The sequence below is a fragment of the Pyrgilauda ruficollis genome, unplaced genomic scaffold (genome assembly GCF_017590135.1).
Source record: "Pyrgilauda ruficollis isolate IOZ18807 unplaced genomic scaffold, ASM1759013v1 scaffold16, whole genome shotgun sequence".
NCBI classification, from domain to species: domain Eukaryota; kingdom Metazoa; phylum Chordata; class Aves; order Passeriformes; family Passeridae; genus Pyrgilauda; species Pyrgilauda ruficollis.
In genome coordinates, this window is record NW_024514764.1 from 14,640,095 (window position 1) to 14,666,906 (window position 26,812).

At 44.1% G+C, this 26,812-nt stretch overlaps 2 protein-coding genes across 5 annotated transcripts in view; one reads left to right on the forward strand and one right to left on the reverse strand.

The window, feature by feature from the left end:
• Positions 1-26,812, reverse strand: part of IFT140 (intraflagellar transport 140) — an 85,812-nt gene that overhangs the window by 888 nt on the left and 58,112 nt on the right. For all 3 annotated transcript variants that reach the window (XM_041462278.1, XM_041462279.1, XM_041462274.1), the window contains 11 exons: positions 7,713-7,890; positions 5,365-5,555; positions 4,256-4,351; positions 3,787-3,919; positions 3,555-3,698; positions 3,035-3,163; positions 2,647-2,829; positions 1,746-1,952; positions 1,371-1,583; positions 1,125-1,291; positions 10-151 (listed from right to left, as the gene is read on the reverse strand). In XM_041462278.1, the coding sequence (XP_041318212.1) occupies positions 10-151; positions 1,125-1,291; positions 1,371-1,583; positions 1,746-1,952; positions 2,647-2,829; positions 3,035-3,163; positions 3,555-3,698; positions 3,787-3,919; positions 4,256-4,351; positions 5,365-5,555; positions 7,713-7,890 (1,783 nt within the window). The remainder of the gene's footprint in view (positions 1-9; positions 152-1,124; positions 1,292-1,370; positions 1,584-1,745; positions 1,953-2,646; positions 2,830-3,034; positions 3,164-3,554; positions 3,699-3,786; positions 3,920-4,255; positions 4,352-5,364; positions 5,556-7,712; positions 7,891-26,812) is intronic.
• Positions 14,267-26,812, forward strand: part of TMEM204 (transmembrane protein 204) — a 28,743-nt gene continuing 16,197 nt past the window's right edge. Inside the window, exons 1-2 of one of the 2 annotated variants that reach the window (XM_041462300.1) lie at positions 14,267-14,611; positions 14,911-15,941. In XM_041462300.1, the coding sequence (XP_041318234.1) occupies positions 15,662-15,941 (280 nt within the window). In that variant the 5' untranslated portion in view covers positions 14,267-14,611; positions 14,911-15,661. Of the gene's footprint in view, positions 14,612-14,776; positions 15,942-26,812 lie in introns of those variants that run through there. The other variant, XM_041462299.1, reaches the window with a different exon arrangement.

Genomic DNA, 26,812 nt, shown 5'->3' on the forward strand with positions numbered 1-26,812 from the left:
TTTACTTACTGTATGGAATTCCTCCACTTGTGCATAATGCTGAACCAAAAATCCCAGGACATCGCCATGCCGGATAGCATTGTCAAAGTCCTGTTCAGCCAGCAGCAGTTCACACTGCCTGACTGCTTCTTCAGTGTCTTCAGGGTAAATTCTAGGAAAGGGAAAAAAGAAGTGTCACAGCCCAGGGAGAGCATTCAGCTTATCCAGCCAAAGGTAGGGAAGAGTTTTTACTGCATTAGGTTTCATGACAGAAGCCCAAACAAAACCCAGAAACCCCCGCCTTGTCCTGGGGCTGATTGGCCAGTGTGGGCAGCAAGGCAGGTGGAGATTCTGCTGCACCCTGCTCAGATGATGCCCCCCCTGCAGAGTTTCCTCCAGCCTTGGGGTCCCAGCATAGGCAGGATATGGAATTGTTGGAGCAAGTCCAGAGGAGGCCATGAAGGAGTTCCAAGGGCTGGAGCCCCTCTGGACCCAAGCTGGGAGAGCTGGGGATGTTCATCTGGAGAGAAGGCTCCATCGAGACCTTAGAGCCTCTTCCAGGGCCTAAAGGGGCTCCAGGGGGAGCTGGAGAGGGACTGGGGACAAGGGTCCTGAGGGACAGAACAAGGGGGAATGGCTTCCCACTGCCAGAGGGCAGGGTTAGATGGAATATTGGGAAGGAATTGTTCCCTGGGAGGGGTGGGGAAGCCCTGGCACAGGGTGCCCAGAGAAGCTGTGGCTGCCCCATCCCCGGAAGTTTCAAGGCCAGGTTGGAGGCTTAGAAGAACATGGGGTAGCGGAAGGTGTTCCAGCCTACAGCAGGCTTTTGGAACAAGATGGTCTTTAAAGTCCCTTCCCACCCAAACCAATCAGTGATTCTGTGATTTTATGATAATCACCTTTCTGGCTTCACCTCCCTTGGTCTATATCCTTCTCTTTCAGGTTACCTTTCCATCTTTACTGCAACATTTTAAATGCACTTCTAAAAATCACATTATGATTTCCCTGCTAGAAAAATCTATCAGCAGCTTTATTTTTTGCAGCAAGCTGCAAATTATTTATTAAACTTTAGGTGCTCTTACAACTTCTATTCTGGTATGATATTTCTGTCACTTAGTTTCTGTGCTATCCATGCTGCAGCTCACCTCTGAGCATGGATGAACCGCTTCATCAGACTCATCCTGCTCTGCAGGTCAACAAGTTTGCTTTCCTGTTCCACAGGGCTTCTGGCCTTAGCTTTGGAAAGGCACTTGTATGCTTCTGCCAGTGCTCTGTGGGCTTTTTCATAGTTCTGATACTCATCGATTTCTACCTGCAAGAGGAGAAAGGAGATGGGGTTGCTCCAGAGCCAATAAACCAAACACCTTCAGCAGTCGCAGAAAGGGCAGTACCTGAGCACATGCATCATAGAAACCTGCCAGGAGGTCAAGGGCCCCTCCTTTGGTGTAGAAGCTGATGATATTCGCAATAATCTTTGCGTCCTTACGCCAATCCAGTGACTGCAGGTAGTTGGCTGCCATGATATAAATTTCTCTCTGTCTGGAAACTCCCGCAAAGAAGATAATTTTCTCAGTATCTCCAGATTTCAGCAATGCCCTCATAGCCTGGCAAGGGAAAGATTGGCACAGAGGGAGAGAGGGAAAATATTGTGAATGCAAAAACCCCATCAAGATGGCTCAGAAGTTTCATCTGGGTAGCTACTGTAGGAAGTCTGCTTCAAGGTTTACTTTTCAAAACACCCTTGTTTTGAGGCTATCCAGGCTGACCTTTAACTTGTTTCCTGCTTGTGTGTATTTCTTGGTGGCAATGTGATAGTTGCCTTGTCTCATGCAGCAGTCGGCAATTTGCTCCAGCAGCTCCCTCCGGGACTCCTCAGAGAGATCCTGGGATTCCTTGGAGACTGTCATCTTCTCGGCCAGCTCCTCGGTGATGGTTAGGTTCTGCTCCAGGCAGAGCTGCAGAGCTTCGTGGTACTGATGGGAGCAAGAGAGCAATTAGATTTTGCAAACACTACCATGATACCTCATGTTTGCTTGTGGCGTAACCTACAGACATCAGCTAGAAACACAAGAAGCTGAGGATGCTCTGTCTGGAACATTGGGCTGCAGTTACGTGTCTCAACATAAGCCCTGTTCAGGCACACACTGTCCCATTTGTTTCCTAAGAAGAACATGTTTGTTCTTCCATGACAACATTGCTCTCACACAAGTGTGCCACTAAAGATTCAGCCATTTTGACTCTGAACATGAGATTTTCAGAGACATACAAGTCAGGTTTGTTAGGCATGATCAATAGTAACATTTTCAGCAAATACAAATAAATTGAAAGATTTTGTTAAATGTGTTGGTACTTCTCGTACAGGAACAAATTCTGAGTAGGCTATACAAAAGCTTGTAGTCCAGAAAAGGGCTATGGTACCCTTGCAAAGTGTAGAAGAAAGCCAGCCATAGGAGCTTGTTAAAGAGGAGTGAGCACAGACTGGTCTGGTGCCCAGCATTTTGGTAAGGCTGAGCTTCCAGTGCCTCTGAATCACTGGCTTAGGAGGAATCTTGAAACTTTACAAGTGTGTCTTGTATCTGTTTATCTGCACAGATGAATGGCTGTGTGCAGGTACACACCTGTTGTGCTCCTCTACCTGTGCAGAGGGGACCAGAGGGCTCAGCTCACCTTCTTGGCTGTGAGCAGCAGCTCCATTGCCTTCTCATACTGAGCATGTTCAATGAAGAACCCGGAGCAGCGGGCGAGCAGGGCTGGGTCAGATTTCTCATCCAGGTCCTCAGCAATGAGCTGGAGGGCCCCGAACTGCTGCGTGGCAAAGGCCAGCTCCAGGGCTTTGGAGAAGTGTCCTGCCTGCAAAATTAGGAATGAGGCTTCAAAGACTAGAATGAGCACTACAGAGCCAGTTCACAGGACACCATGGTTAATAAAGCATTACTCACCATGAAAAAATTGCTTATAAGCAGGACATAGTAAGCACCGCAGCTGATTTAACATTCCTTTGCTGTAGGAACTGCTTCAGTGTAAAATTCGGGAATTTTTACTAAAAAACATTTACCTTGTGGTATAACATAACAGCTCTGTCCATTTGATCCCCCTTTTCCTCATAATAGCAGGCTGCCTCTATCATGTCTTCTGGTGAGCTCAGGAGAGCCAGGTTCATCAGCTGATCATTTAAATTATTTGCCTGTTCAAAAGCAAAGGTTTGGCTCTGGGTGTGCACACAAAAATTTCATAATTCCAACTTCTTACAAGGCTGTGTCTTCATGCTGTCCCGTAGTATTAAACTCTCACCCCCTTCTGTGTAAAACCTCTACAACCCAAGTGATTTTCAGCTTTGATTATGATTATTTCTTTCACGGAGTTTCTGATGAGCTGTTTAAGAAAATACATTTCCAAACCACCAAGGCTTTATTGATCCACCTTTGGCAGAAGATGTCAGCAGAAACCAGGAGCAGCTTCATCATGGCTGTTCAAGAGCAGGCAGTGTCTTATGGGACAGAACAGGCACAAACACCTCACACTACCAAAGGGCAGAACCCTGTGCTGCTGTGGGCACGCTGCGCCTCTCCGCGTACCTTGCACAAGCGGATGGCGTTGTTGAACGCCTGCGCCCGGCTGTAGAAGTGCACGGCCTGCTTGATGTCCTCCTGACTCTCGTACTGGCGTGCCAGGTGATAGGAGGCTGCCCCATTCCCCGTTTCATTTGCTATTTCAGCAGCCTGCAGAGGAATTGTACAGCTTTACTTCATGTCCGTGCTCCTCCCAGGAATAAGAACTCTGGAAGCAGGTGGAAGCAGCCTGCCTTACCTTCTCTATGTTGCCTTGAAAGCAGTGAACACGGACTAGGGAAAAGTAATCCTGAGCCAGTGCATAGTATTTTAATGCAGACTCCATGTCTGACTGGCTCTCCAAGTACTGTGCCCACCACTTCCACAGGCTCCTGGAAAAAAAATATTAACTGCAGCAGTGAGAACTGACAGATGCTATTTTTCATTTGAACTAAAGACTGAACACACTCCTTAGTGTGTTCATGGTTTACCCCAGCCCAAGTGTGACACTGCCAAGATCTGCACTATACAGGAAGTCAGCCTGGATAACCAATGTGGCAATTCTTGTGCAAGTGCAGCATAAACCTGAAAAGCTGTTGGAGGATCACAGTGGATAAGGCAGGGGTTGAATGAGACTGACAAGATTCACACTCTGTCATCCTTGCACTCATCACAAATTGTATGTCAGACCTGACAGCCCCTGTAGAAGGAACAAGCATGACACTGACTTGTCTTTCATCTTGTTGATGTAGTTCTCCAGAGCTTGTAAGTCTTCAGAGAGCATTCGAGGTACCTCAAACCTGTGTGTGTCTGACTTTTCATAGCTGTAGAGAAGAAGAACATATTAGATGTGAAATAACAGCCTCCTTATTAGCTCTCTATGTGTAAAACATCTATTTAATCTTGTTTGCCAGCCATCAACAGACAACACTGGCAACAACTGCTTCAGCTGTATAAATAAGTTCACTGTAAGACCAGTTGCAGTCCACCAGCACCATCAAAAATTAAAAGTTCAATGGTACTGCCAGGTACTTGGAATGAGGGAGGTGTGATCTTCACAGCACACAAAATACTTTAAAAGTGCCAATGATGGCCCAAAGAAGTATTCCAGAAAGTTCCCCAAGCATCAAGCACACCTGGCTGGACAGGTCACAAATGGCCCAGGCTCCACATTGTAGCACCCACTGCAACATCAGCCCCTGCCACTGCTGAGAGGTCACTGCCCTTCCCCAGCACCCACATCTCCTAACCCCACTGCCCACCATGGCCATCAGTGGGTCTGCCTGGGCACAGCAGGTTCTGCTTTGATTCTGAACAGAAGTGACCTTATTGGATGATGATGATAATGATGATGGGAACTTTCATATTGGAAAACTCACATAAAAACAAGATCTCAAACAAGAAACACAAGACTAACTTCTCATGGGACTTGGCAGTCACGGGAGAGGATCAGCCACCAGAAGCAACCAAATAAAACTAAATTCTGCGGCAGCAGTTGTGTCTGGGACTCTCGGGAAAAGCAAATAATTGTTTTTTTCATGGAAAAGGGAGGAAAAGATGGCAGTGGTCTTCCAGAGACAAACACAGGACTGGATATGAGTGGGTTTTCACTACTGGCCCAAACAGACTCTTGACTTTTAAGACACTACGCATTATTTGCATGGGAGGGTGCTGGAAGGTTTCACTGGAAATGCTCTCACTCTGTGAGATAGAAGGGACCAGAAACAGGAAAAGACCTTAATTAATTTTTACTGGTCATCATCAAACATCCTCCTTCGCCCATCTTCACAGGAGAAAGAGGCTCCCAGTCCCTCAGCTACACCCAGCTGGTGCTTACTGGGTGAGTGCCAGGTTCTGCTGCCCGGTTGCCTCCAGGTGCTTCGCGTAGTTGTAGTGGGTGGTGCGCAGGTGAACCCGGTCGTGAGCCTCGGCCGTTTCGATGGCTTTCTGCCACTGGTTGGAGGCCTGGTAGAACTTGTTCAAGAGGTCATACCGTTTGCAATCCTTGTACAGCCGCTCTGCGTCCTCCTGGGAGAGGAACACCCAAAATCCCCGTCAGCCCCGACCACGCTGCGTGTCAGTCACACCAGGCACTCCTTGGAGCAGTTTGTTAGTGCAGGGCTTGCAATGCAATTAAAGCAACAATCATTCAGTCAGAGGGTTTGACCAACTAAATATATGTGGCCTGTGATAGCATGTTATTGGGAAACAGGATGGCTACATAAAAATAAGGAAAGCACTCTGATCCTGACATTTATTGTACAGGACTGCCTGGGAGGGAGGGGAGTGACACAAGCAAGGCATCAATGATCAAATGCTGTCATCAGGAGTGTGAATCACCAAAAATGGAGACATGCTTAGGTGGGGGTACAGCTACTGATCATGCTGCCCACCCAGGGGTGAGGCTTAAGAGAAGATCCTGACACTCAGGGTTTGAGAATTAAGGTGTTGCAAGCGAGGGAACCCCTATGGCCTCCCAGAAGATCTCAGAGGTAGCAATGCTGTTTGTGGACAACTGAGCTCCATTCCTGGGAATAAATGTTAGTCATTTATTGCAGAATTAGAACTGGAGGGTTTTGCCAGTGCTGACGCAAGGGTGAGCAAATTTGGAACTATTATTTTTATTCTCTGAGAGGTTCTAACTCCTGTGGAAGGAGCATTTTCCTGCTCCACCCAACTACTGTCCAGTTGAACACTATATTTAGTAAATTGAGATTATCTGTCCAAGACAGAAAAATGCTTTCTGTCTCTTATTGTTTCAAATTAAAAAAAGCACAGAAAGTGGAAAAGGAAGATGCCTGCCCTAAGACTCTGTACAAGATGGAAAAAAGCAGTTGAACTGCATTTATTTTACTGTAGTTCCTTTCCACCTCTCCAAACAGATCTAAATATCCAAGAGAAGAAGCACTGACACTTTTCAGCCTCAGAGTTTTCTCTGCCAGGAAGCCTTTACAAACATTTCGTTTGAATTTTCCTTTTTTCCTTACCTTTAACTCAGAATAGTTACTCTCTGTCTTTTTCTCTCTCTCATACTCATCAAGTAACTACAGATTGCTAAATACCTTTTCATTTTCTAATGATTTGGCCATTTTCAAGACTTCCTTTTCTGTGAAATCTTTCCAAGAGCCGAGAAATTTGCATTGATTTTGTCTGAACCCTTTCCAGTTCATCAGCTATCTTTTCTGTAATGAGATACTTAAAAGCTGGAGGTCATCATTCCAGCTGTAGCTGCCCTGAATACACAGACAGGAGTTACCAAATCCAGGCCCCAGAATTTGGCATCTCCTCAAACATGGCCCCAAACTGATTTTTGCTGTCATAGCACCTTGCTATTTTTTATCTAATTCAGTATTTCCTATAGACTGTGGGTTATTTCATAAATTCTTTTCCAGTTTTTCCCTCTGATGGATCATATGCCTGGATCTCTTACGCTTTCCAAACTAAAAATTTCTGGCTTTCTTATGGATCATTGCTGAAGGTATTAAATTGGTGGAATACTGATTCCCCTCTAACTAGCACCAGTCAGTTTTCAATCCATATGAGAATGCTGGTCTCAAACCCAGTTAGATCTCAGTTCTATTGGCAGTCAAGGGGAATAAAGGCAGACGGGAGACACAAGGTCCACTTTGGGGTGTATTTGCTGCCAAGATGGGCTCCAGATGGGGCAACAGCCAGATCTTGTCCTCTAGTTGAGCTGGATCCAGCCAAGTTCCTGCTCACACAGTGGGAGAAGTCAGGATAGAAATCTGTGTGACTAGGCATCCCTGGGACAGCACAGGCAATGAATGTGACTGACCAGAGCTCTCCAGCTCCACAGGAAAAGTCTATTTTCCGTAAACTCTTTCAACAACCTCAGGTCAGCCCTCACTCTGTGACAGCACACAGCTCTAGCCTTTCACTCTAGAAACAAATAATTTAAAAATAGAACTTGTGTTCCATATCAGAGCTTAAAACATGTTTGTTGAAACATTTTAACTATAATAAAATACAGCCTTTTTTAAATCCAGTGAGACCTAGAATGATTAAGCTTGGAAGAGGCTTATGCCCCAAGAAGGCATATTTTTGTTAAATGTTTCACACATAAAACAATCTTTAAAAGATGTCTCCTTTAGTCAGCAGTTTCTTTCACTCAGTAATTTTTCAGAGTCTGATATAAACCATTCACAGCTTGGCTGTGGGATTTACCAGCATGCCCAGCTGGATGGCCAGCACAGCCACCCTGGCCTTCTGCTCTGGCTCTTGCTCAGCCTCCCGCAGTGCCTTGGCTCCTCTTGCATGACCCATGTGCCCCAGGCAAATTTTGGCAACATCGAGCCTCTGAGTCTTCACACACATGCGAGCCATGTTCTCCCAGACAGCCTCACTGCAGAAAACAGGAAAAAAGAGGAGAGCTGTTATGGTGTCACCTGGAAGGCAAGTGAGGTGTGAGGAGGGAAGAGTGTGAAAGTGTTTCCTCACACTGGAAATCTCCCCATCTGTACGTTGGGAACGGGGTGACTGTAACAGAGACTCCAGCAGCTGTGTGAAGACTGAAGACGAACAGAAGCCGGCTCACACACAAAGGTCAGTTCTTGAGCTAAATGACCCCAACCTTAAAGAAATATTGTGCACTCTGATTGACACCAATGTCTAAACAACAGCAGTTACACGTCTGCTCTGGATACAGGGTAAGAGAGATGGGGATGTTCAGCCTGGAGAAGAGAAGGCTCTGAGGAGAACTTAAGAGCACCTTCCAGTGCCTGAAGGAGCTCCAGGAGAGCTGGAGAGGGAGCTGGGATGAGGGCCTGGAGGGACAGGACAAGGGGGAATGGCTTTAAGCTGCAGAAGGGGAGATTCAGATTGGAAGAAACTCTTCCCAATGAGGGTGGGGAGGCCCTGGAACAGGTTGCCCAGAGCAGCTGTGGCTGCTCCATCTCTGGAAGTGTTCAAGGCCAGGTTGGATGGGACTTGGAGCAACCTGGGAATAGTGGGCATCCCTGCCCAAAGCAGGGGTGGGTAGAACTAGATGGCCTTGAAGGTTCCTTCCAACCCAAACCAGTCCATGATTCTATGTTTGCATGTACATAAACATTTATCATGTGCCCATCCTGCTGTAGCTGCAACCTATAGACAGTCACAACTCCCACACTGATGTTCAGAAATCAAAATTAAAATTATGAAAAAAGTCTTAACCTCACTGGAAATCTCCTGTTGCAGCCTGGAGTAGTTTAAATACTGAACAACTATTGGGAGCCCAATTGTTCTACTCAGTAATAGGGAATGATGTGTAGAAAAATTACCAAGCAACCATGTTCTAATTTAAAACTTGCATAAAATGGACAAAAAGAAAAGCTTTGTGATGCTCAGAACAAGAACTCAGGGCTATGAGCTTGGAGTTAACACTGCAAAGTCCCCTGCCCAGGCAGGGCAGGACGGGCTGAGGACCATGCTCCCGGCTGGAATGGCTGGCAGAATTGCTCAGGAGAAGGAGCACAACAGAACCGACCATCGCAGAGTGGGACAAGCAAATATTCTCACAGATTCTATTCACTTTTGAGACTCTTCAAAATTTCATGCAGTATGTTTGACTAATAAAAACCATGAGCATTCAAAATAAGGGTTTTTCCAATGTCACCCTCAGCAGAAGTCAGTCTGTGCAGTTCTCAGGCACCAACATAGCAAAAAGTAAAGATCTACATTTTAAAAACAAGGAAAAAGGAAGAAAATTATAGAACAGAAAGACATTTTATGACCTGCCACCAAATTCCCTTCCAGTTTTCCTATGATTAAAATGTTTTTCTGTTTCCAGTGGTTGTAGGAAAGCCCTGCATACACAGGAGAAAGTGACTAATTGGGAAGCAGTGGAACAGGTGAACCATGACGTGCTCTTCAACACATACACTAAGAAAAGGCACAGGAAAAATTCTTTGCATAATTTACTCAAGAATTAGAGCATCTTTTACTTGCAGCGTAACTCATATGAAGGTTTCAGGTATTAATCAACATAGGTACTACAGACTTCACTGAGACAAACGGCATAGAGAAAATAAAAAAGGAATGGACGTGATAAATCAAGGACAAATTTTAGAAAGATCAGAAGTGTTTCTGGTTTAGAAAAGCAAAAATGCATGTCTGAGTGCCACCTTTCTTACAGCTGAGTGGTATTCAAACATAGCCTCCTCATGCTCTTCTCCCACGTGTCCAAGCTCCCCAGCTGAGGAGCCAAAAGGAACCTTGAAATAAAGCATGGTAATTTCAGACCTGGAAGGGCCTGGCAGAAACCATCACCACTCAATACAAAAATGCTACCTTGTGTCAGCAGATGTAACCTTCCTAATTTCTGAAAAGTTGAAACAGCTTTCTCTTTTATTCCAGACACTGTCTGTATCCAGATTTGGGAAAAGTGGGAAAAACAGCTTTAAACAACATTGACACGATCAACATGATGTTCGTTATGTTCACCTGGCTTTGACCAACACAGTGAGTTCTGTCCTTAGGAAAAGCTGCTCAAGGCTGCATCTGGGCACAGCTGTGCTTCACAGCACTTGAAGAGAAGTACATTTCCCAAGCTCTGCAGTGTGCCAGAAGAAGCTGCCAACAGCCAGCTGGATTGGGGTGAAGGAACACACGTCTGTGCTGGGCTTTGTCAAGCTGACTAACAGCGAGTTTCTGAAAGGAAATCAAAGTCTTTCTTTTTTGGAGCTCTGACAGCTCTCAACTCCCTCCATGCAGGAAGATGAGAGTTCATGGGCTCAAACAGGCAAACGGATGAGATTCTTATTTAGACTACAGGGAGTGGAAACTTTTGAGAGAAAACAGACTACACAGTGTATTTTAAACTAAAAAGTTAAAAGATAACGGCATGCAGAGAGTCATAGCAGGATTCAGGAGATGTTGCTCATTATCTCTCAGCTGTTTTAGGCTTTCCTGGATGGCAACAATTCCTGCCAGTGTCAAAATTCAGCAGGAGCTGCTGCCCCTAGGACTCCTCTTTGGGAGCTCTTGCCCCTGCTACACCTGCCTGTGGGCCACGCAGGCACCCAGGCACCTCTACCCTGAGGAGCTGGAGTTCTGCCATCCCACCTCTTTCTCCTACACTTCAAACCATTTGCAGAATGAACCTGAGAGTCTTGAGCCATGGGTATGCTGCAGGCAGCAACAAACACAGATGGAGAAACATGTGCAGTCCATGTGCTCTGCAGCTGGTTTTATTCTGGCAGGCACTGCCTTCTCCCACCCTGGCTGGGCAGGGGATGAGCCCACTAGGCTCAAACTTCACCAAAGACACTGAATTTGGGAGTGTTCACAGCAGAGCACAGCTTGCATGCACTCATCCAGCACAGAGACCACAGTAAGAGACGAGGGACAGTAAAGAAAGGTGTCCCTGCCCATGGCAGAGAGTTTGTGCTAGATGGTCCTTAAGGTCCATCCCAAACTGTTCCATGATTTGAAGATTCTGAGAGACATGATCAGAGCAGCTCACCAGCACAAGAACCCATGGGAGGTGAGACCACTGACTCCCTCTGACCATCCCTTCTCCTGCTTCCACCCTGCAGAAACACCTGAAGGAGTGTTTTACCTAAGGAACCCTTGCTCTGCCCAGAGCAGTTGCCATACCCCACTCGGTTTGGTTAGCAGCTGCACAGGGCAGAGCAACAGCCATGGTCCCCATGGAACTGCAGCAGACATTGGTTCTTTCCAGTAGACACATCCTTCACAAGAGGGACAGTGCTCTGGTAAGGTACGTGGAGAGGAAAGGGTAGGGAAGGGCAGGGGATCCTGGCAGCACAATCCACTTCCATTTCTCTCTGTGTTTCACGAAGACCAACCTCAGCCACGGGATGCACAACCTCCCTGGCAGGCACACACCTCCAGCACCAGGGCAAGTTTTGCTGCCCTTCAGAAATGTGGGCAGATGGATGTGGGTCTGGTGAAGGAACAAAAAACAGGAGGTGCAGAACAGGTTCACTTAAATCCCAGGGAAAAGCAGCAACTCTACTTTCCAGGCCTGGCCCTGCTGTCCATATAAAAATGCCAAGTAATATTTTTCCCTGCCCCCAGCTGTGACTCCAGGAATTTCCTGTTCTTCCCCTCCTCCTCCTTTCATGCCCCCCCCCGTCCTCAAAGCCTCTCACATCTGTACTTCATCAGCCAAAGCTGGAAATTTAAGGAAGCCCAGGCACAGCAGCAGTGGGAGCAGAGCCATGGTAAGGCATCCCAAGCAGCCTGGGAGCCCCAAGCCCCCTTCCAGGCACAGGGATACAGGGATACACTGCTGCATCCTGTGCTCCCAGGCTCCAGGCCACATCCACAGTGCCAGGGATTTGGGAAGCAAATGTTGATGCCTCTTAAGAGTGGACACAAATCACATATTTGATGTAAGTTCCCTTGCTTTGTATCTGACCTTTCACATCTGTTTTTCTGTGGAACTGTGTTTACAGCATCCACAGTCCTCACAAACCCTTCTGTTCCCATACATTTTTCATTGCCTAAAGTACTAAAGTTTAAAGAAAAAATGGGATATTATTTAGAAGTACTGAAAATTTATGTCTGAAGCATCTCACTGAAAAGCCTTTTCTCCCTCTATTTAATGGGCTATATTTGGAAAATGAACATTGATCAGGATAAAAAAAAAATCGCTTTTCAATGTGGGCTGCACTTTGTTGAACTGGACTCTATAATATACACATTATATATAACAAATTAATATTGCATTCTATAATGTTATATTATAGATAATCACAAAACCACAGAATAGTTTGGGTAGGAAGAGACATTAAAATCCATCTTATTCCAAACTCCTGCCATGGGCAGGGATATCTTCCACTAGACTGGAAAACTCTAAGGTCTTGAGAAAATGAGGTTTTTAGCTGATGTAGCTAAATTAGGTTTGATGCTTTTAAAATAAAATGCATTTATGGGATCCTCGTTATAACTTTCCATGGGGCTAAAAGACAACAAGGAACTAAGTAACAGATGAAAAGTTGTAACAGTTCAATGAGACTCTTGATAGTGTTCACGATATTATATGAGCTACTCTGAAGTCAGGCATTTTTCATGTATGATCCAAACACTGAAAGCTGATGAGGCTACTCCTAAAAACTCTTCCCTGGCAGAAATATACCATTTGATAAAGCAGCTTCACAGAATGTATCTGTAATATCCCATTGAATACATAGCTTTGTTCCACTTACCCTCATAAAACCAAGCCCAAGAGATTGCTCCATGTGGGTTGTATGACACCAACCCCGTGCCCACAGAATGCCGTGAGTGCTGCAAAGTGCACATCCTGCTGCCTGTTTGTCAGCAAAGAAGCATTCACTAAGGCAGTGTTTTACTAAGGATCAGGATTCCCATACTGTTTAAATTGGATATTAGGGAAAATTTCATCATGGAAAGAGTGGTCGGGCACTGGCACAGCTGCCCGAGGCAGTGGTGGAGTCCCCATGCCTGGAAGGATTTAAAAGCTGTGTGGATGTGGCACTTGGGGACATGGGTCTGTGGCTAGGGCAGTGGTTGGACTTGATCTTTTCCAACCCTTTTGATTCTATGACTAGACTGATTTGTTCAGCCTTTGTAAAATATAATTGCTATTGTTTTTAATGTTACATGAGAAGGAAGCTTGGACCCTCCTGAAAATACACACTGAAATTTCATCAAATCACAAAAATCAAATGGGGGGAGGCAGAAGCAGGTGTGTGACATTTCCCTAAAGGTAAATCTGTCCTGGCATTATCTGCATGTAAACATCATCTGCCTTGCTGCTGGATGCCTGGCTTATAATAAACACAGAATCATAATAACAAGTAATCCAAGGGGTTTAAAATATGCAAAGACAGTCATTGCTGGTAGGAAATTTATTTGAAGAATGGCAGACACTGCTGTGCTTATACTGGAAGTTCTAAAACCAGAAATGTACAGAAACATGACCAATCACAGGGAAAAAGAGAAACCAAAGATGCTACAGTGCTCTCAAGGGATGAAGATGCTCAAAGTACTTAAAACTTAATTTGTTTAAAAGATTAAAAATTATCAGAGCACATGGAGGAGAGTTGAGTTCATAGCCAGGTTAGTACATTGAACTTCAGCAGCTGAAAACTAATTATAGGAGCATATCAGCTTTTTTGGAATTTCTGCCCCTTCTCTCACCAACAAGTCTTGAAAAGAAAAGGTTGTCTTGCAAAAAATTTCAGACCAGTTTCTTTCTGTGTATCGGGTCAGGGCAGATTGGTTGGTTAGGGGCAAAGCCTCTTGTCTTGGTAAGATGGAGCCGCTATGAAATGAAATCAGTTTGTAACCTAATGTATTGATTAGCGGGATGTGAACTCCCGTGCCAGCCCCTCGGGTGTGGCAGTGCCCGGCGAGGTAGGTCTGTGCCAGGTCTCAGCGCTGACCGCATGTTGTGCCTTCAGTTCAGTGCGTACAAGGCAATGCCACACTCGTGCGGTATTTGCGAAGCCTGAAGAACTGTGCCAGGCTCAGCTCAGCAGGGGCATAACCCCTGGCAGTGCCACCCGGCTACCGGGTAGTGCCCACCAGAATCCCTGTCCTCCTCCCGGCGCGGCCGAGGCAGCTGATGGGAGCAGCAAAGAGCCGCGTGGAGCGCCAGTCTGGGCAAGACCGCTCTGGAAACATCCAGGTTCAAGGACACTTTGGAACACCCTCAACAACTCTCTTTAACGGGTTTATCAGAGAAGCACCTGCCTGTGAAGAGAAGCCGCTTGCCCTGTGGCAGTCTATTCCCACCGGGCTGTCAGCAGGGACATCCCACCAAGCTCACGGAGCAGGGTTTTCACGCCCTGGGCACTGAGCGGGGCGGGCAGCGTCCCTGCGGCTCTGCGGAGCCGCCACCGCGCCCAGCACCCGGGACTCGGGCTCGCCACGACTCCCAGCCTCACTCACATCCCAACACCTGCCCGCTGCCTTTGCAGACACCCCCAAACTGGGTTGTTACCGGGCTGAGAATCTGAGGTTTTACACTTCCTATTTATCTGCCACGGTCCTTCCCGTGGTGCAGAGAGGACGCGGACATCAGGGCACTCCCGCAGCGCTTTCGTCGCGCTGTCCAGCAGCGAACCCCAATATTGTTTTGCTTCTAGTAAAAGGTATTTCAAAATCCCTCTCCTCGATGCGCTTCCACAGAGCTGATACCCCGAGGGCTGACGCTGGGATTTCCTTCTTTCCTTTCCTTGAGGAGCTCTGCTGCGCTCCCCGGGCTCTCCGAGACGCTGCGGGTCCCGGCAGTCCTGCTGGGGGCAGCGGGGAGGGGAGGAGGCGTGAGGCAGGGAGGGGGCTCTCCGAGGGGAGGAGGGACAACTTCAGAAGTCTCCATAGTCTTTTCCTTTCAGGAAACGCATCCTGTTAATGTTTGACTGCCGTGGCAGTGGCTCTCTTTTTTTTGCAGTCGACTACGCCCTGAGGCTCACCAAAACGAGCCACAAAAACAGCCATTTCCTCTTGGTGCGGAGGTGGGGGGGCCTTTTCCTCACCGCAGTGGCTGTTCTCGTCCCGGCACTCACAGCTCGGCTCTTCGGAGAGGGACAGGGCAGAGCAACCGCCTCGAGATACTCCGGACTTGCAGATCACGTTTGGGATGCCTGCATTCCCCTCTGGCTCGGCTTCACTTTGAGAGGATGGTATCTGTCACCGTTTGCAGGATATTCTGAAGTTTGCACCCAAACCTAGGCTTTTGGAGCAGCAGTGCTTGGCTTGGAGGACCCGGCGCTCGGCAGGCTACAGGGACCATCCCATCCCACCTCTGCCCCACCTCAGTTCAGGCTCTCCTGCCCCGAGACTGGATTCTGACTGGATTCACCCCATCCAACACGGAATGGACCTCCCTGTCATCCAGTTCACCACGAGACTGGCATTACTCATCAAAGTGCAAGAAGGCGGATAAGTCAGTGCTGGGAAGGACATAACAAAGCTTCTTTGTGTTCTTATTTTATGGAATTCTCCTATCTACCTCACAAAATTCTTATCTCCTTGGTGAGAAATCCCTCAGGAATTGACTTCAAGAATGAACGGTGATGTCCTCTAGCGCCCTATAACATCTAGCGCAGCCGCCTGTTCCCAGCCCAATTTCAATGTGCTGCAGCTGACTGGGACCTCGTGTTGTCTGAAATTAGAGTCTGGCAGCAAGCTGACAGTCAGATATGACTGTCCAGAAACTGGTAGCCACAGCTGTGTTGGTAGCTCTGGTCTCACTCATCCTTAACAACGCGGCTGCCTTTACCCCCAACTGGGTGTACCAAACGCTGGAGGACGGGCGCAAGCGCAGTGTGGGGCTCTGGAGGATGTGCTGGCTGGCAGAGCGGAGCAGAGCGGGCGCAAGCACCAGTGCCAGGCACGGGCAAGGGGACGAGCACGAGTGTGAAGCCCTGGGCTGGGGTTCAGAGTCGGCCGGGTTCCAGGAGTCACGCAGCACTGTCAAACGTAAGTGCAGCCTCTTATCTTCTCTGCAGACACAACTGATAGGGTACATCTGGGTCCTCAGGAGTTCAGTGGCCTAACCCTGAAATCATGTCATCAGTCTAACCATCTCTTCACATTCATTCCCAAATAAATTAATTTCAGAAAATAAGAAGTATGATGTCCACCAGTGAGCTAAATGCCTCGTCCCCCCTCAAAACCAGCGATTTGCATGATGCTGCCTGGTTTATATAGCTCAGGAATTAATCTGCTTTGAAAAAATTTTCCAAGAAGTGTAAGCCCAAAGTTCAGACACGTCTTGGGCTCACTTCTCCCTCCTGGACTCCTGTCATAAGATATCCCTTCTGCCTCAATACAACAGCAACCACAGTTATGCTGAATACCCTAAAACTGAAAAAAAACCACAAACCCAAACCCAAAAAGATATTGCAATGAACGACATGTTGAGTTCTTTCTCCCTTCTGTTTGCTTTTGTTGGAAATGTCAGGCGCAAAAATGTCCGAAATAGTTGTGGGTAAAAACATGTAAAATTGAGAAAGGTCTTAAAATGTGTAACTATTCTTCTTGGTGAAAAAGTACAATTAATATACAACTTGGTGACTACAAAAATCGTTACCCATGGTGTATTTTTCATTTTGCACTTTCACAGATTGTGGGATCTGAAGAATGCAAATAGCTTACACCGAGCTAGGGAAAATTACTGGATGACATGAGAATTACAGAACTGATTAATAAATAATAAACTTTATGTATCACATTCATAGCATTACTGGTGCAACCCTTCTCTCCCAGAGCAGAACTGTGCTGGAACAGGATCATAGAAAGGCTTGGGTAGGAAAGGACCTTAAAGATTGTCCAAAATACCTGCAGACACCATGGCTGGGAGCACAGCTACCCTGGTGCCAAGAGGTTTCTCCCCTAGAACTCCTCCACTCCCCGCAGCTGGGCTGTGAGCAGCCCCTCAAAGGGGAATCGGTGCTTCCACTGCACTCTTCAAGGCATGGAATTTGACAGAACAAATGGCTGTAAAGTCCATGCCTCAACAGACTACAGGATTCTCCCAAGATTCAAGGATGCTCAAAACAGCTCTGGCACCTCTGAGGGATGGTATGTTACAGCATTTGTAACATACATTATTTCAAACCAGGTTTTTTTCATGGTTTGAAATGTGGAGAAAGAAAAATTGATCCTTGGAGTTTCTCAGATCCCTCTGGAGAGAAACCAAAGAAATATTCGAGGAATTTCTTTTTAAAATGCTTTAATGTGGACCCATTACAGATCATATTTTCCAATAAAATTATACAGAAACATTTTTTGAACATTTGCTAATATTGAGCCTGCATAAATCAAACCCAGAAAATTTCTTGAATGTTTTAAAGTCCTTACCGTTTCAATACTTCTAACTGAAAGAGCTTTTTATAACAATAAATAGTTATAAAAAGAATTAGACTGTGGGAGAAGTTCCTTCATGTGTTTTTGCAGCTTTATCTCTGGAATCACTTCCCCAGTTAACACTGATAAGCCATATTCTAACCTGAAGAAGATGTGTACCATTCACCAATGGTAAAAGGACATGTTATGTTCTCAGCACTGGAATGAGCTCCTACACAGTGAATTTGGCTCCTGCAGCATTTTTAACACACAAGCTTGTACTTCTTGCTGTGTGCAGGCCAGGTGGTGTGTGGTACCTAACAATGAGAGGTATTAGTTTCACAGTAGAACCGTCTGGGCAGCAGTTTCTGATGTCAAATAGTAGGATAATGACAGAAAATTTGAAAATTTCCAAGTAATAATTATAGCATGGTCAAGTGCTCAGAAGAATTCTCTGACAACCACTGTTAAAATTCTACTTTAAAGGAGGCTTTTCAAGCCCAGGGACTTGATCTGTATTGGAGTAAAGCATCCATTCCCCATTTAATCTGGAAGCAAAGAGTAAGCAAAGGCCAATTCTGAATCTTGATAAAGCATTTAAAGCCAAATCCCTCCTCTGACAAACTCAGCAGGAAACACGACTGCGGCATTTATGTTTAAGACAATTTTGTTTCCATGGATGTACACATGGTTAGTATGAGCCTGATCTTGCATCCAAGGATTTGTCATTCTAAATAATTTCTCTAATAAGAAATCATACATTATTTTAGTAATTATGGCAATCCTCATCTGTCAGTTGATAAATCACAGACATGCAGGGGTGTGTGTGTATGCATATACATACATACACGTAAAAATAACTATATGAAGGAAGAAAATACCTTCCTCGATACTGAGTTACCACAAAGTATTTTGGATGCCATTTGTAGAACAATACAGAAAAGCTGTTCTGGTAACAGCAATGCAAAAGAGGCCACAATCTGGCTCACGTAAAACAATGTATTTATATACTCACACAGACATACATATTTGAGAAGTAAGCTATTTATGTCACAGTTCAACAGAAAAACTGTAAACTCTTTGGGAATTTGCTTGTCCATATCCTAAAGATACATGTGCATGCAGTCTGTATCTAACAGCCAACTACAGGCACTACTATAAGCTGGCTTCCTCCCTGGCAGAGAGAAGTAGATTCTTCTTAGAGTTCTTCTTAGAACCTGCTTTGCACTGACTTTCTCTGCCTGCTCTTTTCTCCCATTGAAATCACAGAATCATGGAATGGTTTGGGTTGGAAAGAACCTTCAAGCCCATTGCATCCCACCCCCTGCCATGAGCAGGGACACCTTCCACTGTCCCAGGTTGCTCCAAGCTCCATCCAACCTGGCCTTGGACACCTCCAGGGATGGGAAAGCCACAGCTTCTCTGGGTAACCTGTGCCAGGGCTTCACCAACCTCACAGATTAGGATTTCTTCCTAGAAATGTCAAAAAAAATCAAAAAGAAAACCAGGGGCAGGAGTAAATTATATTAAAAATACAGGGAAATGAAGCATTGCAATGTGAACTACTTCTGCAAGGCACAGCATCAGAAGCACGGGCAATTGATTCCATGGGAAAGCACTTCAAGTCTGTCCTTCAAACCTCACTGCTCCTGGAAGTGGAGATCCCAGGCCCTTTCACTTGTCTTTATCTACCTTTCTCTTTCTCCCTCTTGCTTTGCAGCCCTGCACCTCTCTTTCAACTCCATGTGATGCTGAAAACTTCTGTGATGGTTCATATGACTAAGAGCAAAAGAATCCCCAGGTTAGGGTGGAACTTTTGGACATGGGGTGGGAGAGGGTTTTTGGTGGATATTTTTCCGTTGGATTAAGCAGTGGTATCAGAGTCCAACAAGTGCTGCTGCTAACACTAAGTGATAAAAGTGTAAGGAGGGGTGAGATTGCTCCTTTTTTAGTGGTAATAAACTCTCAGATCTGAAACCTTCACCTATGTTGAGAATCAGCCCAGCTGTGAGGACATACATATAGCTTGGACAAGCCACTGAATGATACAAACTTGAACGTTTCACTGGGAATTCAGGTTGTATAGCCCCTCTTCAAACACTTTAAGGAAACCTGGCCAGGTAGCCTAACTTTCCTGTTACCTGAGTGTAGGCAAAGATATTTGACAAAGATTATGGAGCTGCAGTTTCACAGCTGTTGAAAAATTCGGGGAGATTATGATCTTGCCTGCATCTCTTTATGCTTCAAAAAAGCCCAGAGTTAGTAGCCTCACAGCCTCAGTAAGAGCTGGGGTAAGACAGCATGTAGTCAACACTGAGCTTTGTGCCCAAGTCACAAGGTGTGAGCAAGGGCAGCACACCCAGCGATGGGCCCCACAGCGGGACACGTGAGCTGCCTGGAGTGGCAAGAACACGCAGCCACACCACCAGTGATGCCTCTCAGAGCCAACTCCTCTCAAAGCCACCTAGGTTCTGACCGAGTACCATGCCAGGAACACTGCCTGAACACACTAGATTATTTGAAATCAACTTAAGATATTTTTAACCACAGTGTAAGGTACAAATATACCCTTAAGTTCTGCTGTGCTCTGATGCTGTCTCTGGATGGGCACAGGGAGATGATTTATTCATCAGCCGAGGTCCCAGTTTGTCCCTCTTTGTCTAAAAAACATTAGGAACAATGTGGAAATTCAGGAATAGAGAGAGGTTTAAAAGATACAAATCCTCACTGGGTTCTTCAGGGCTGCAGGAGACATAAGGAAAATTGCAACAGCAGGATGCTTGTTTCAACTTCTGATGCTCAGAGCTGGACTGCTGTGGGAATTGCAGTTCCACCAAGGAGTGTAATTCATGCCAGGGAGAGGCACAGCCTCAGGACTGCCACAGTGACATCAGGTAAACACCCGTCCAGCCTGGATGGGTGATTGTTGCACACATATGGTTACAGGGACATTTGCTGGCTGAGGCAGGATGCTGCTCAGGGTGGGAATGAGGAGCTGAGAGGCAGCCGTTCACCTTAATGTCCATGTCTGCATTTACATGAAGTTCCAATGTCTCCAAAATGTCCAATTTCTCTGAAATTTGGCTGGCTGGAAGCCAGGCTGAGTCAAGCAGTGGAGTGTGCTGTAAACGTGTTACTTGTCTACATATATATATTTCCATACATAGAAACCCAGAAAGGAGGCCAAGTGCACCTGGAGAACACAGGAACCACCATCAGATTAAAAAAAGCCTAAACCTAATTATACACATGATCTACATGGCATGATAGCATGATGACTGCTCAGGCTGTTCCACAGAGATGAGGCAGCATGGGCAGCTGGCAGCACAGGGTTTGTGATTTCCCATCCTAATATCTGAAATATGAGCAACATTTAAATAAGTGACACTACTAATTTAATGATGGAGGCCAGTGGAGATGAATTCTGAGAGACACGGCTTTTCAATTTAGAGTGAATGCTCATTTTAATGTCAGGGTGCAATTTTGTGTACTCATTTTGGAAAAGTGCAAAACTCCTTGGGATTTGGGACAGGAAAATTAACCTAATACATGTTTCAATGCAGTATATCCACAGGTGTTGCACAGAAATATTGTCAGAGCAATTGGAGTTTGGTTACTCTTGCCATCAAGACTTTGAAATCAATTAAAGCATTATGAGTGAAAATGGCTCTGAGCTTTTGAAAATTTCAGACTAATGCATTTATCAGAATACCCTGGTTTATAAAGATGCAAATCATGATATCTAGACAACTCATATCTCATCAGAAATAGCTGTGCCTATTAAAACTGATCACTGTATTGAAGGCTCTCAATGTTGGGCTTGCAAGGGCCTACCACTTAACCACAAGCACTTCTTATGTTGAAAATAGTTAATGGACCCATGTCTTCACTCCAAAAGAAGTGAACTGTTATAAAAAACACCCACCAACCACACTTTCCTCAACAAGATCTGTGTGCCTTTCAAAATAAATATTCAAATCTGAAGTTTCACACATAGATGAGCTGAATGGTTAAGTTCCAAAATACCTAAAGGGTTGGAAGATTCCACCAGTTTGTCACATCAGAACATTACTGTAATTGTGCAAAACCATAGTGGGCTTTCCTTGCTCCCTTCCTCTTCCTTAAATTACTATTTTTTAAGAAAAAGAAAAAAAAAAAAGGCATAAATTGCATGCTTCAGAAAGCCTCCCAGAAGGCGAAAAAAGCAAAATAATTCTTGAGATATCCACGCATTCATGATTTTTAAGATATTCATCTAGCAACAGAATGTACTGAGGACTCTTGCTGCTGAAAGCTCTCTGGCTACTTGCAAAGATTTTTTAAGAAGAGCAGGTGAGACTCCCTTTTTCAGGACAAAGTCAGTAAGACCTGCAAACAACATAATCACGTGGAATGGGTACGAGGCAAAAAAGAAATTCAGATCTGTTTCACTTAAAAAAAATATTGACTATTCAGACCATCCAAATACATTTGCACATAAGCATCTCTTTAAACCTTCCCACGATCTCAGTGACACAGTCACGCAAAGATGCACTGAGATACTGCCAACATTTGGCTTAGTTTGTTTCACAAGTACTTTTTAAGTTTTTCCATATATTTCCTAATTCACACTCAAAGAGGCTAGCAATATAAAGACCACGTGTTTAAACTGACAGAAGAAATTAAATGTCAAAGACTTTATAAATACAGCACAGGTTTGGGAGGCACAGCGTGATGCTGATAATTACAGTGGTTCTATTTATTGCCCCTATTCTCTCAGAGTTGTTTTAGCAGTAAGTGCTGACCTCCTATGCCTATGTTTTAAGATGAAGCACAGTTGTACTTTGCACTTTCATAGTGCTGTTAGTATCCAAGGCACAGCTTCAGCTGATTTCCATGGCAGCTGCAGACTGCTCAGCACATCTCACCTTTGCTGACATCCAAAACAAAACAAACACGATTCATTGCTAAAAGTTTGACTGAAGTGTTTTTTTTTCGTTTGGGTTTTTTGTTTTTTTGGTTTTTTTTTTTTTTTTTTTTTAATTTTAAGGGTTTCTTCTAAAATTATTAATACTGAATCCAGTTCTCCAGGTTGGAACTCAGGTTTATGAACAGCAAGACCATAACTAAGAGTCAGCAATACAGAAGCCTTGCTCTTTCTGACTCTTGGCTTTCATCCATTTAGGTTCAAGGATACTATTCTGGCTTTTCCTAATCTTGGTACTTGGTTTGCATTTCTGAAGTCCCTATAATGTGGATTTTAAAAATTACTCCAAAATGCTGAAAAATATGATGTATTCTTTATCTCAGGATAACAGCTCAGCAAAACATCAAGTTCTAAGAGGAAAACGGCATGCTCAGTTAAAATCTCTGATTATATTAGAGAAAACCTAATTACTTATCTAGTTAGATTTTTATCAGAAGGTTACCTGCAGACATTCAGCCCAAGAAGATGAAGTCTAGCACAGTTACGAGAAAGTGAAAATGGGTTCTAACAAAAGTAAAGCAACTTAAGTGTAAGGAGCATTACCAGTTTCATCTATAATCAATTAGAAATCTCTTTTCAGAAAGACAGCCATTTATTCTCCTTTCCAGAATAAAGTAATGTATGAACATGAAGCACTTAAAAGGACAAACAGGTACATGCCAGAATGCGTCCTCAATAACTCACCAAGTGATTAATAAATAAATCCAAGAACCATAGGAAACAGCATCAAGAGAATATATTTTTAAAAATTCCTTTCATTACAAAACCAAGAAGCAGTATCCCTCAGGAGATTTAAAGAATTAATGTAATCATAGATTCAATCAGCCTCACAGCAAGCTAAGGTTGCACCATCCTTCAGCTGAACATAACCCATGCTGCATTATTAAGAGTTTAAGAGCAATTTAAGAATTTAAGTATCATTTTTGAGATGCAAGAGATTTAGTGTCCCACAGGGGACAGGGATAACAGCACACTCCAGTCAGCTCCTGCAGCTCAGAGGCCATCAGGAGATTGTGAAGCCATACAGAGATGCTGGGAATCAGCACTGTCCCCATGCACTGAATAAATGTGTGGTCATTAGATTCTTCCCAGGGCTGGATACTTAATACCTTCCTCACAGAAGCTGGATTAAAGCTTGCACTATTTATTTTTTTTTTATCAAGAGGGTCTTTCCCATGATAAAAGGGAAAGTTTTAATAAGTAATAAGGGGGAGTTTTAGATTACTATGAAAATATCTTGAGCCATTTTGCTTAACCATTTACATGCTTGAATTCCCACTTTACTGGTTTCTTTTCCCTCTATGCAGACAGAAAAGGGAAAGAAACGCTCACATTTTAAGCAATTAACATAACGTGATCTTCCAGTGAGATCGCCCTTCCTCATCATCCAAAAACACTGCAAGTTACTCTCCAGTATGACTAACCTACTTCTGCAAACAGTCCTGGGTCTGTCCTGGAACATAACACCAACAGTTCTGGTGCTATCATGGATCAAAACAACAAAATTGCTGCTTGTAAATAAGAAAATCAAATTAACATCTCTAATCCAGATGGATAGAGATGGTTTAGGAAGTGAGCAAAATAACAAGGAATCTGACTTGGTCTCATCCTTAGAGTTTGGGGTTGGACTCTTGATTGATCCCTGTTTTAAACAAGGCAGAATTCATTCAGCCAGTGCCCCAGGCTGTACAAGAGTCCCAGCTGTTTGCCCTGTCCAGGAATTAACTGCTTCTCTGAGAAAATGGGGCCAACAGTGGGATTCCAGAAGGAAAAAGGCAGAGACTAGCACTGTATGCTGAGGAACAACAGACACTTAGATCAGAGTTTTTGGAGCCCTTCAGCTCCAATCCTTCCCAGCTCTCAGCAGCCAAGTTGTACCTTAAGGGAGGTGAAAAGGTACGGATGGAGGGCTTGTCCTCCCTGTTTCACCTGTCAGATGCACACAAAGGAATGAACACTTTCTGCAGTGTCTAGGTCTATTCTGCTGGAATTACTGACCTCTAGCTGCAGGGAACATCCACCTCTGGCCACAGGGAACTCCATCACAGTTAAATTTCAAGAGACGAGTGACATTAACAATAATGAGTTTGACAAAACAAAAAAAGTAGAATATCCAAAATACCTATGTCATGACAGTCTCAAGCAACAGAATCCAGTAGTGAGGGGTTAACACAAATGCCACCAGTAACTGTGCAGACACTAAACCTACTGTGACCATCTGGTTTTACTAACTGTCATTAACAAACAAAATGCAAAAGTTGATGAAGTCTGCTGTGGCTACAAAAAGTGACACTGGAATCATGGCTACTATGAATGAAGCTGAAATAGTTGAACAGCTGATCCTAAATTTATACTAATTATTAAATCTATAGAAAACTCATCAAAATAGACTAAAGCTGGCTATTGAGGCATTTTTGCTGTATATATAATTTAAAATAGAGCAAAAGAGCACAAAGGTAAATACTAAATTTCACAGCTTTTACAAAAACTATGTTGCAGCCAGTTTTACACGATATTAGAAATATTTATTCCTGGATTGAGCAGTCATTCAAGCAGGAAAACAGCTTTGTGGCCTGGCCTTCCTTAACAAGATTTCCCTCTTCAATGGCATTGGGCTGAGCTCTGAAGAAATACTTTAACATTGCACGTTCAATTCCCTTCCTCGATCTACACTGTCCATTGGCTGCCATCACTAAAAGGAAGCCAGAGATGCTGGTGCAGAGGCTCAGCTTAGGGTTGTGTACGTACAAAATAAAATTACAATGTGCTGAGCTGACAGTATGCAAAGTCACAATGGTGACTAAGGAAGCACAGTCACTTCACATTTTCAGGCTGAATACAATTAACAAGGTCCACTGCAAGAAGAACGGACTTTATGCATTATTATAAGAGTTATACATCATTGACGGTCTGCCCATCTCTGGAGGGATTTAACAGACGTGTGGATGTGGCACCTGGGATAAGGTTATGAGGGCAGTGCTGAGGGAACAGCTTGACTTGATGATCTCAGAATCATAGAATTGTTTAGCCTGAAAATGAGCCCTAAGTTTGCTTTTTTTGCCCAAGAGGAATCATTGCAATTCTAGAACAAAACCAAAAGATGACAAATCATACATTAAATCTGTTAGAATAAACCAACATCTCTCATATGAGAGATGGGAAGGTACTCAGGTTGTAATACTTTATTCTATAAAAATGTTTGTCTTCACATTTTATGAACTCATAGCAGCTACATCTTCTTATTCTACAAATCATCAGCCTGCTGCAGTTCCATAGACCATGTGCAACCTTCTTTCTGGTTAACAGGAGCAGCCATGCCAAATACCTATTACATTTCCACATCTCTCTGAATAGTGATAGTGTGTTAGGCCAATAAACATCCCTAAGTGTGGAGTTCTTACAAACAGCAGCAAAGATCGTGTTATCCATTCTGTGTACTTCCAGCTGCAGGAGAGGACAATGATCAAAGAACTATTTTGTAAAGACTAAGTTGTTACAAATTTGCTTGAAGTTCAACTGAGTCACAGTCAGAAACGTACTATTTTTGGTATGCATGATATAACATCACCTGTGGCAAAGCTCTAAGTCTGTAATACAGTTAAGTGTTTAAAAAGTCACAAATAGCAGCAAAAGCAAAAATTTGTGTTAATTTCTGTGTCAGGGGCCAGTATGTATTTCTGACACAAACTTCAGACTTTGAAAGGTTATTTATATATAGAGGCTTTTTTTTTCTTTTTTGAGCTCATGCATACTATATACAGACAAGGCAAGATAATCCACTATGGCAACAATTTTTTAACTTGACGCTACCGATAGTTCTGTCACCAAATGAAAGTACTAATAATGGCTGCAAGCCTGCTCTTACTTCAGGCACTTCTCCTCTGAAAGTCATTACTATCTCTTCAGCAAGCACTGCTGCTCAAAGCATTACAGAAGTCCATCTGAGTGGAAAAACAGAACACTCAGAATGTTCAAATTTTACTGGAGTTTTCAAAGCTCATCTGACTGTGATTCTGTTATCCATCCAATGTGCTCCATGATCTGTGAGCATTCAAAATGGCAAGAGATGGAAATGCTGCCAATGCTAAAAGGACAACTTTAGAAGTTAAACACAAAATATTTGAACAAATTTTCTGAATAACTGATCAGAAATTAACTCACTAGGAGAAGCCAAAAATACTTAGTATGTTACTGTCTTAACATTTTATTAAATAGAAAAAGTTTAATGGACTATGGTTCTTAACTAACTCCTCTATACTATATTTTATTAAATTTTAATTAAATCATGAGTTGCTACTTAGAACACGGGAAGCTGAAGACAGCCTATGAGGGGAAAATAAAGAGTAAACACAAAAGTAGGTCAGACTTCATGATCAACACAATTAAATTTACTCTTGTTTATATCAAGTTTTGTTTTCTGCATTTCCTAGCAGTCTCCCCAGAAGATCAGGAACCAATTGCTGATGGTCAGCGCATCCACCAAACTTAAAGCCAGTTAAAACACTCCTAAAAAATCTGCTCCAGAGTCTTTCTCTAG